Genomic DNA, 11,977 nt, shown 5'->3' with positions numbered 1-11,977 from the left:
CATTCCCAACATTTCTTATTTAGAATGGGCAAAAGCAAGCATTCCAGTTTTTTTTTTTTTCCACACTCAAATGCGAGCCAAAACACAAAACAAAAAGGAAATTTAAACTTTAATATTATATAGTATATATGTCTTCTCTTACACAGAACACAAGCCACAGCGACGAACACATAGGCAAACATAGAAAAATATTTGAATCATATTGGCACTAATGAATTTCCATTTCTGTATACAGAGAATATATTTTAGCCAAAATAAATAAACTAATAAATAAATATTACAATCTCACAGTGGGATTCACTTTATTTTTACATTCATTAATTCATTTTCATGAGGGATTATGTCTAATACTATCATTAAATATTAACCCTTTGTTTTACTTCACAAACACATGATCACTGACTACAAGTAAAGCTGCCTTGGTAACAGATACATATCTCATGTAATCCCCATCCTTTCAAGTTCTTTTAAACTACTGGCAATACCTCGCACAGCACACTGACAGAGATACAAGTTTCATGATGTTTGCAAATCCAAAAATTGCTTACATAGCTGAGGAGGCTTGCTACCAAGCACCAACTAAAGAGATCTATCGAATTGAAATGACAATGATACACAGCTTACAAAGCCCTAATGTCAGTCCCAACGTGGTAAAGACATAGAACAAAAGGAATACTGCATGATGTTACCTTGTTTTCAAGCACTTATAAAAACAAAGATATTTAGCATACGTGAACATCTCTTGACTTTCAGTATTTTTTAGTCTTTTTTAAACATGACCACAGTTGTTTTGGTACTTGTAGCTAAATATTCTAATCAGATGTAGAAGTAATTTTGCTCTGCATCAAAGTGCTGCATGTTGTACTAGTAGTGATATGTATTGCATGACCACCAGAATGACTGACATTTGAGCTTCTATTTACTTTATTCTGTTTTTTTTGTACGGTTGTCAGGAATTTTCTCTGAGTAGTGTTGCTCTTTGGGAGTGAGACATACTTCAGCAGAGCTCTTGATGCCTCAGTCAGAGTAATCACATTTTAAAAACAGTATCCCTACTCATTTCCTCATTTCTTAATGTCACTGTATACTGATCTGCTGTCCAGGTGTTGCTGCAATCAATGTGCAGAGTAAGAGTAAACTCATTTAAACCAAATAAAACATCACGCTTTATATTAACTGGGCAGATTTTTAAAGAATTTACAGGTTAATCTGGTAATATTTAATACACAGTTAATAAAATGAAATAATATAGTATGTTATAACAATCACAAAATTCTGCCAAGATAACATACATCAATACCAATTACCTCAAAGTCAATTCATATAGAAAGCCTTTTTAATTAAGGCAGTTACAGTTGTTTTGTTGTATCAATATATGATAACAATAATATTTGTATAGCATACACGGCATCTATCATTTACATTAATTTAGTCTTTACAATAAATTCAACAGTATCCTTTTTATACTGCTTTTCTCTTTATGCTCTGGCACATACATACATTTGTGTGTGTGTGTGTGTGTGTACACACACACACACACACACACACACACACACACACACACACACACAGTGCAGTTCTGATTATTGCTGTTGATGAAATAACTCTAGGCATGAAACTGTAATTTGGTCCCAGTACTTGTATTAGATGGAAATTGCTACGTTAAACTGATGTCATTCAGAGGAACGTTTAAAAAAATAAAAATAAAAAAGAGGTGTGTGTGTGGGGGGGGGGGGGGTCAGTTTTAGAATTAGAGAAATAATCTTCTTATAGCTGAATGTAAGTGGATCTAAATCACTCCATTTTAATTACTCAAATTGGTCCCTCCCTGCTGTTTTACACATGCCTACAGCGGTTAAGATCAATGAACCGATCCACACGTGCCCTCATGTGCTAACACAGTGCAGCAGTGCTCCATTAACAAGAAAAAAATTTGGATGAGGTCCTCTATCTTCTGAATCTCTTACAGGAACATCAAACCAGGTGCTGTTGATTTTGATAAGGCTTTGTTAACTGTCAGACTATTATTTTATTTTTTACAATCCTAGTCTTATTTCTGATTGTAAAATGTATACGTATTATGGTGTGCTTGTTTATTATGTAAAATATAAATTGTCCAAATACTTGAGGTTTGAAAATCTCATGAATCGCATACTAATATTACACTTTTGGATGCATATTACTATTAATATATATCCTTGGGTTATGTTTTAAATAGTGGCTTTTAGAGTTTTTGGCATTGTATGCGGTGTTGAATTAGATAATTACACATATTGTTTGTTGTTTGTCTCTTTTTTAAAAAAACGCTTTAAAGATAACGGAGCCAAAACGGTATCCTAAGGATAGATAAACTGCATGATAATGCTGTGACTGTGAACAGCTATGAAAAAATGCTTTCCAAAAATACTTCCTAATCCCACTTTGTAATCCTGACACACTTTACAGTGCAACGTTAGGTCACTACTGTTGCGAGACACACCCTAGGAACAGATTTGAAATATGAGGCCGCCAACTTTCAAGCACCTTTACAATGAACAAAAGAAAATAACAAAACCTGATGTGAACTATGCAAATCTACATGCAAACATTTTTTGTTGTTTTGGTACTTTTTAAAAAGGCACTATAGACCCGCACACAGCTCTAAAAAGAACTTTTTTGACAAAAGTTTTGTTTTTTTAATTTCCCACTTTCTTTAAAACTCACAAGCTGTTCGGATGTACTACTGCCAAGTTGTTTTAGTATAACAAACATCATCAGTCATCTCAAAGCAGCGGCAATACCACTGATCTTTTAATGTTTTTAGCTGTTGTGTACCTGTCAGGATCTCTGTTCAGCCAGTTTTGTTTTTTTTTAATCATTTATTTGTTGTAAACCTGATTGCACAGTGCGCAAGCACGCAATTAGCTAGATAAAAACGAAACCAAGACCTCTGTGCCGATAAAGCTTGTATGAAAGGCATTCTGTGAGCTGCTTCCTGAAATTGGTCTCGGCACTTACTGAAAGGAAACTCACATTTGACACATCATTTAGATATTTTATTTGCTTAGAGTTTAAAAACTGAAATTTACTTTGGCTTTAAACAAGACCATTAGTGTAGGTGTATAACAGAGAAAAGTTAACGAGACAAGCTTGTTTTTTTTTTTTTAGAGGAAAGTAATTGTAACACTATTGATCCCATTCAAAATCTAATGCGTTATATAAATGTTACTTAAGCAATGCGCTAGCCCCAACTCTGCTTATTTATTACTATTGCTGCATTTGCATTTGGTTTAAATAAGATTCATAGGTGTGGATACTTTTGAGTTGGTGTAATGGTGTAAAAATGGTCATACAAATGAATGTATGCATCTAGTTTTAAACAGGGTTAAGCTTTACTTGAATCATCGTTTTTGTTTCAGTTTCACAATACAGTACAATGTTTTCTATACCAAAGCCTGTACAGATTTCTGAGCCATTCGTATTTCTGATGCTCTGATTTTTAACATTAAAAACTAGAACTAAGAGAAGACTGGGTAAAACAAACTGAACAATATGCTGAGGAGGATGAAAATCACAGCTATAGAGAGCAACTAGTTCAATAAAACGTGTCAAAGGGCAAGTTAAATACATATAGATATGTGTGTGTGTGTGTCTTTGTCCACTTCTGATGGAATTACTTGACCCACCCACACCTCTCTCGTGCCTTTATAAACTCAGTGGAAACCCTGTAAACCCTGTACAAGACCAAGCACAATGCAAATTCTAAAAATGTGTAAAAATACTTGATTTTCACCTGAAACCAGGCCAAAGGAAGCCAATCGTCTCTATGTGTTAATAGTCTGAAAGTTTTCGCATTTTAAACTGGTGTTAGAAAAGCGGTTATTGCATGAGAAAAAAGAGAATATACAATATGACCATATAAAGTTAGTAAAATATTTTGTCATCAATTAATATATGTGTCACCTATAAAACAGTTAATTTTGCAAATTAGATCCAAGTGAAGTAATGTAGACTGTTACCACAAATTACCATTATGCTTCTAGAACACCAGTTTAAATCGATTTATTATGCTTTCAGGTAACTTAAAGTACAGTAAGAGAGCCGTTAGTTTGGTAACCAGTGACTATAATCTATAGCTTCTCAGTTTTTGGTTTTATTAATTTGTTAATTGGATAATTTTTTATAGGATACTGTCATGCTAAACAGCTAAGCTCACATTATGCAAAATGTGAGAAAATATTATTTGAAATAATGAAGTCCAGCCACCAGGAAGAACTTCTCCAGGAATAGCTCGGAATCGAGCACCGCAATGTGGGCTGCTCTTCCGATCAGGGTGTTGGCAGTGTTTGGCAGGGCATGGAACACATTCTGCCGAATCAGATTGCACTCTTTGGCATCTAACAAGGGCTGTAGCAGGTTGTTGATCATCTCTGCGTAAACTGGGCCTAAAAGACAGAAAAAATAGTTTTTCGTTCAAAGTGCAGTATGCATAACATTTTCACACTTGTATTCTCCCCTCAGTAATTTTTGAGGTACTTTCTTTGAAACTGTTGAGCTGCTGACAGATGCATTCAAGAACTGGGAAAGCTGAGCTCTTCCTACCAGGGTCTGTTTCATGCACCGCATTGCAAAAATAAGGAAGTTAGCATCATTTTTATTTGTGCGACACACATATCCCTTGTACCTTAAAGGGTTAACAGGATTGACTAAATGTTCTATTTTGAACAGGAAACATCCAAAGTGTTCTTTGCTCCCGTCTCGTAATATACATGTGCAATAAATGAAGCAATAAGCTAAGACACAAAAAAACAAACAAACAAAAACAAACACACAAATTCAAACGAGTACAACCAACACAAACAAGTCAATAAAATCACAAGAAACAATCCAGGAGCCCCGGCCAAAGCAAAAGCATGCCTCGGCCACAAAGGTGTACATCTTTAGTCTGAACTCCTTTAAAGGGATGAAGACAGTAAGCTTCTGTTCTTCCTGAAGTGTATTCCAAGATCATGGATATGAATACTGAATACTCCTATTGTGCCCTACACTGAAAAATAGTCTTGACCACAACAACACAGTACTGAGCAGAAACATACTGTACCTGTGCCTCTGTCTTTTAAAGCTGTTCTACACATCTCTATCCGTGCAGAATGAAAGGGAACATAACGGTCTTGTGGAGATGCAACCAACACAACATTCTTAAAATGCTGCAGTCCTGAAAACAAAAGGAGGAAACACTGTGAAGAAGCTTGTGATGGGACTGTGCTGAAAGGAGGAAACACTGTGAAGAAGCTTGTGATGGGACTGTGCTGAAAGGAGGAAACACTGTGAACAAGCTTGTGATGGGACTGTGCTGAAAGGAGGAAACACTGTGAAGAAGCTTGTGATGGGACTGTGCTGAAAGGAGGAAACACTGTGAACAAGCTTGTGATGGGACTGTGCTGAAAGGAGGAAACACTGTGAAAAAGCTTGTGATGGGACTGTGCTGAAAAGGGGGAAACACTGAACAAGCTTGTGATGGGACTGTGCTGAAAGGAAGAAACACTGTGAACAAGCTTGTGATGAGACTGTGCTGAAAGAAAAAAACACTGTGAACAAGCTTGTGATGAGACTGTGCTGAAAGGAGGAAACACTGTGAACAAGCTTGTGGTGGGACTGTGCTGTTTTATCTTGAATGAGATATCATGGGTAACAGAAAGCCATGCAGCAACAACATTACCATACTTCTCAGTTTCAGGTTCCTATACGGCTGCCTAACATCAATCCATGTATCTAAACAATATCCCATCACAGCATCCCTATAACACTATTCATGACATGCAATAATACTGCAGACATATAGAACCCATGTTACTTTCTACAACTGTGTCTTTAGCCTTATTGGTGACACTTTAAAATAATGGCAGCGAATTCATCTGATTTTCTATACGTATTCAGATACTAATCCTACAGAATCCCATGGAACTACTGAAATTGATATAATCCCATTGTATTTAAACTACAGACAAAAACCCCACAGCTACAGTATAAAGTAAAAATACATCTGAGCTGCATATTTATACATACAGCATTTTTACAGAGTCCTGGTGCTTCTTGATATATTAGCATACAGTATACAAGCATTATGATGAACTAACTTAATTCTCAATTAAAACACTTAGGGGTAGGTGTACTAAGACGGGCCAGTCGCAGCGCAACCAAACCGCAATCTGCATTTTGACTGTGACACTTAGCAAAGTATACATGTCGTCGTATCTACTAAGGGAAAATATGTTAATAGAAAGAGCCGCAATATTCTAATTAAATATTTCTTCCGTCGTCTTAGCGGGATTTCTATTGCGACAGTTGTCCGACATTTTTTCAAACAAAGTAGTGGGAATTGAGTTGTGGTTTGCTGCAGCAGAGGCTGCCCGAAGGACAACGTCTCTACATGCAAGGGTTCAAGAATCTAAATGACACCGTTTGTATTAAATGTCAACGTCCTCTGTACAATGCATTCTGTTCCGTCTTCGTTGTACCTATTTTATACCCCCAAATAAAAAATGTGTTTCTATCAAAAAGTTTTTCATAATCATACAGTAGCCCCCCTGCTAAACAGGGTATGTTTGTCTGACATTAGGAGGTGTCAGGTTTAAAAAAATACAATACAATCGCACACACATACATTTATAGTGCTCAATGTATTTTAAATGTTTAAATCATTGCACTGAAATAACACTAATATATTTTAGGTAGGCTACACGTTACATTAGGAACAAAGATATAAATCTGTACAGTATGTCTACACAGTATACAGTACAGTAGTAAAATCAAATGAAAACCCAGCGCACTTTCTTTTTGTTTTAGACTGTAGGCTACCGGTATGGTAAGACAAAGTAAATCATGCTGCTGCATTGTACACATTGGTCTATAATGTGAATAAAATATTATTTTAAATTGAAACTAAATGATTTTTTTTTTTTTTTTTTTTTTTTTTTTTTTATTATTATTATTATTATTATTATTATTATTATTATTATTAACTTGGCAGCCTACACAATTAACACAAATAGATGACTGTCCCGCATTGACACGTTATGATACTTACAGGAGGACACTCAGTTCTTGTTAATACGAATTTCAAAAGACAAGCAACAAATTTACCATAATACCACTAATTCATAGCCTATGAGCCAAATGTATACTGTTAGTTTTTGTTTAAGTTAGTCAGGGGTGCAGTGCTAAATTGTGCACCGTTACAAACTGCATGCACCTTAATGGAACAGGTGTGTTTCCAAGGGTGGAAAGTAACAAAGTAGAAATACAGAATCTGCTCAGAATGATCTCCGTGAGCGCACCTTGACTCTGATTGGGTAAAGCAGAGCCGCATGCACGAAGTGTCTGCTTGCTTTGATGACGTAGTACAGGGATGGCAAACCTATGGCACGCTTGGCATGCAGAGTTTGTTGGCACGCCAAGTTTGCAGCTGTTTGCTGGTTGTTGTCCGCCCGCCCCCCCTCCCCCAATCAGAGCTGAGTGGCACTTTAGAAAGCCAGTCAGTTTGGTTTGCAAGGACGGCCCTGCCCCCGAGTAATTGAGCAGTGCTAACTGGCTGTTTTATGCTGATGTGCTGCACTCTGGGGCCAGGAGGAAGCAGGCAGAAACAGTAAGTAATGTAACTGTACTCAGCTATGGATGTGTCAGCGTGAGAGGTTCAGGGAGGAAGAATTTTGCTTACTGTTATCTCCTGTACTGTTCGTACTTCACACTCCGACACAATTTAAAATTGTCAGTCGGGGAGCCTAAAAAACCCTGAATGACATAATCCGAGCGAAAACATATTCACTGTCACATACACTACTTGCATCTCAGACGATGTTTGATGCTGTTTCTCATGTAATCTTGACACTATGGGGGAAATGTAGGTGTCAAACTACGATGAAAAAAAAAAAAAAACAACAAATTGCCTATCCACAAAGGTACTCATATCAGGGGCATCATTTATTTTGAGAATGTTTTACAACCTGCTTTTCCCCCACTGTATGAAAACAACCACAGCTATCTTTTTCCAAAAAAAACCCCACACAATATCTACTACTAGTTATTTTACAAAATGTAAAATCAGTAGATATGTCTAAGGAAGTAAATATATCACAGTTGAAAAAAATTAAGGTACACCGGTAATGGTTGTGTGCAACTGCAAACAAAAAAACTAACCACCGCCAAGGTCACCGATGCAGCAAGTGAGCAAACTCTTTACACCTATTGCATTGGGAAGGTTTCTTTTAATGTAGTTTAGCATTAAAATGCTCAAACTTGTTGAAATGTGATTCATGCATTTCACTGTAGTGTAGCAACACTGCAATATTAAAACTTTTTGTTTTGTTGGTATGTGCTCAATAAAAACTTAATTACGAAAAGAAAAAAGGAATTTAAATATTGTTTTAAAAAGTGTAACGTTTTACATCCCCTTAATCACTGGCACCTTTAGCACGAACTGACATATAAATCTGACTTTGGGCCGATTTGATTTTTAAAATAACCAATCCACAAACACAACGAAACCCTCAAAGAAGAACATACTGCTCTAGAGTAATCTGACTCATCTGTGTTTACTGTGCTCCCTCTTGTTTAGCTGTGGAGGATGCATTTAGTAGTTTAGAAGAGCAACGGAAATCTGCAAGCAGTTTCAAAACAGGATTTCACATTTTTAACATTTGATCCTAGAATTGTTTCATGAATTGTGTTTTATTTATGGATAAAGGTTGTAACTAAAATGTAAATTCCTGATTTGAGATTTCAATGTATAGTAGTATAAGTTTGTGTAAAATAGTAGTGCACCCTCATAAATATATTTGGTGTGTAACTCAGGGTAACCGCAGATTTCCATGGGTAGAATTTCACGGGACACCTGCAAAGGTTGAAGAGAAATGGAGTGCTTGTGGGTCTTGGGGGACAGAGTGTTAGTGACAAAGTCGAACAGACAGGACAGGTCCCCTACTGCTTGAAGAGCCGCTAGCTGCTTGAGTGGTTGTGGTGAGTAGGGGACGACATGGATGGAGGAAATATCCCCCCCCCCCCCTCGGTGGAGGACCAGTCCCAGCAGCTTGCCTGGTGGTACAGAGACCTGGCTACCTTGAGGGGACAGAAAGGTACCGAGACCTGGAAAAGAAAAAGATCTAGATAGGTCCCGTCCGAAGAGCCAACCTCCATCAGGCGCTGGATGCCCGTGGGACCTGGAGGAAAAGGGAGAGGGTTAAGAGAAAGGCGTATAGATTAGAGCATGAGCTGCGAAAGAACAGGTGTGGCCGGGGGTCCCCTCTGACCTACGAGGAACCTGGGCGGCGGACCCAGGCTGGCTGGGGGAGTGAGACTCACTTCCCCCCCAAAAATGGACCCCCAGCTCCCTGCAGAACAGCACCCATGGGACAGCAAAGAACCGCACACATAATGCGAACTAGAAAACAAAAAGGACATGGAGAGGTTAGTAGGGACAGGCTATGGATTGGAGGCCATCTGCGCTGTGGAGAGGAAACCTCCCCACCTAGCAGGAGGAAACCTCTGCTGGACCTGGTGGAGAGGGAGCCCCCACTCCGGGCATGCTAACCAAGGATTGTTGGGCAGCTGCAATGTACAAAGAAGTCGTTCTGATATAGGTCTCTACGGCAGAAGACCACGTCCCAGGGATTTAATAGTGTGTTCATTAACCCCTGCTCGTGCAGCTGAGGTGGCGGCTCCAATCCGGAAGGAATGAGGAGAATAGGACTGAGAAGGAAATCCGGCTCTTGTCAGGAGGGTGGAGAGGAGGGAAGAGAACCAGTATCTGGAGATAATAGAACCTGAGTGGTCTGAGAGCACAGGATCTGAGGGAAGAGAGCTCTTGGCTGCGAGATGTCTGGTTAAAGCAGAGCTGGGGCAGAGAGAGGAGTGAATCTTTGACAGCTGGATGAACTGACCTCTATGGAGTTGATCCACCGGAGGACCTCAGGAGAAGGATGAAGTGACCACCGGGAAGCTGGGATAGGTCAGAGCACCATAAGTCAAGCGAATAGCTGGGATGGACAGAAGCTGTGGAGCAGGGATTGACGAAAGACGAAACTGATGTTGAATGCCGGAGATGTAGGATTTGATAGATAAAGGGAGGAGGTTCAAGGAGACCCGTAGGCAGGTAATGAATGTGAGGAAATAGTCTAGGTTGCTGACTGAATAAGAGATCTGGTTCTGGGACAGAATAGGAGGAATGTTGACCAGGCAGTGGAATAGGCAGACCAGGTGGAAGGAGCTAAAGCCTCAGACATGAACTGTCGTGATGAGCAGAGGAGACTGGAGAGAGTTTGGATGAACGTCAGGTCCTTGAAGGGGGGGATGAGAGTCTGCATTCTGAACCAGGATCCGGAACTTGAGGACCAATTGCTCCTTTAATGTGGATAACGTCACTTCCAAGTACTGCTCCTTAGAGTAGCTATCCAGCATTCTTCCCTCTCTGGGATGACAGTGAAGACGTGTCTTGGTCCACTACCAAAGCTTCTTGCATCAAGTATAAGAACATAAGAACATAAGAAAGTTTACAAACGAGAGGAGGCCATTCGGCCCATCTTGCTCGTTTGGTTGTTAGTAGCTTATTGATCCCAAAATCTCATCAAGCAGCTTCTTGAAGGATCCCAGGGTGTCAGCTTCAACAACATTACTGGGGAGTTGATTCCAGACCCTCACAATTCTCTGTGTAAAAAAGTGTCTCCTGTTTTCTGTTCTGAATGCCCCTTTTTCTAAACTCCATTTGTGACCCCTGGTCCTTGTTTCTTTTTTCAGGCTGAAAAAGTCCCTTGCGTCGACACTGTCAATACCTTTTAGAATTTTGAATGCTTGAATTAGGTCGCCACGTAGTCTTCTTTGTTCAAGACTGAACAGATTCAATTCTTTTAGCCTGTCTGCATATGACATGCCTTTTAAGCCCGGAATAATTCTGGTCGCTCTTCTTTGCACTCTTTCTAGAGCAGCAATATCTTTTTTATAGCGAGGTGACCAGAACTGCACACAATATTCAAGATGAGGTCTTACAAGTGCATTGTACAGTTTTAACATTACTTCCCTTGATTTAAATTCAACACTTTTCACAATGTATCCGAGTATCTTGTTAGCCTTTTTTATAGCTTCCCCACATTGCCTAGATGAAGACATTTCTGAGTCAACAAAAACTCCTAGGTCTTTTTCATAGATTCCTTCTCCAATTTCAATATCTCCCATATGATATTTATAATGTACATTTTTATTTCCTGCGTGCAGTACCTTACACTTTTCTCTATTAAATGTCATTTGCCATGTGTCTGCCCAGTTCTGAATCTTGTCTAGATCATTTTGAATGACCTTTGCTGCTGCAACAGTGTTTGCCACTCCTCCTACTTTTGTGTCGTCTGCAAATTTAACAAGTTTGCTTACTATACCAGAATCTAAATCATTAATGTAGATTAGGAATAGCAGAGGACCTAATACTGATCCCTGTGGTACACCGCTGGTTACCACACTCCATTCTGAGGTTTTTCCTCTAATCAGTACTTTCTGTTTTCTACATGTTAACCACTCCCTAATCCATGTACATGTGTTTCCTTGAATCCCAACTGCGTTCAGTTTGAGAATTAATCTTTTGTGCGGGACTTTGTCAAAAGCTTTCTGGAAATCTAAATAAACCATGTCATATGCTTTGCAATTATCCATTATCGATGTTGCATCCTCAAAAAAATCAAGCAAGTTAGTTAGGCACGATCTCCCTTTCCTAAAACCATGTTGACTGTCTCCCAGTACCCTGTTACCATATAGGTAATTTTCCATTTTGGATCTTATTATAGTTTCCATAAGTTTGCATATAATAGAAGTCAGGCTTACTGGTCTGTAGTTACCTGGTTCAGTTTTGTTTCCCTTTTTGTGGATCGGTATTACGTTTGCAATTTTCCAGTCTGTCGGTACCACCCCTGTGTCAAGAGACTGCTGCATGATCTTGGTTAGCGGTTTGTAAATTACTTCT

The 11,977-nt window shown here is 38.9% G+C and overlaps 1 protein-coding gene across 2 annotated transcripts in view; it reads right to left on the bottom strand.

Annotated features, from left to right (window-relative positions):
• Positions 1-285: 285 nt before the first annotated feature.
• LOC121315187 (protein FAM135B-like) overlaps positions 286-11,977 on the bottom strand; it is a 110,607-nt gene continuing 98,915 nt past the window's right edge. For both annotated transcript variants that reach the window (XM_041249236.1, XM_041249237.1), the window contains 2 exons: positions 5,081-5,194; positions 286-4,424 (listed from right to left, as the gene is read on the bottom strand). In XM_041249236.1, coding sequence (XP_041105170.1) covers positions 4,219-4,424; positions 5,081-5,194 — 320 coding nt within the window. In that variant the 3' untranslated portion in view covers positions 286-4,218. The remainder of the gene's footprint in view (positions 4,425-5,080; positions 5,195-11,977) is intronic.

Source organism: Polyodon spathula, chromosome 4 (assembly GCF_017654505.1).
Source record: "Polyodon spathula isolate WHYD16114869_AA chromosome 4, ASM1765450v1, whole genome shotgun sequence".
In the NCBI taxonomy this organism is placed as follows: Eukaryota; Metazoa; Chordata; class Actinopteri; order Acipenseriformes; family Polyodontidae; genus Polyodon; species Polyodon spathula.
The sequence above is the reverse complement of the archived record's forward strand: the minus strand, read 5'-3'. Positions and strand labels throughout refer to the sequence as shown.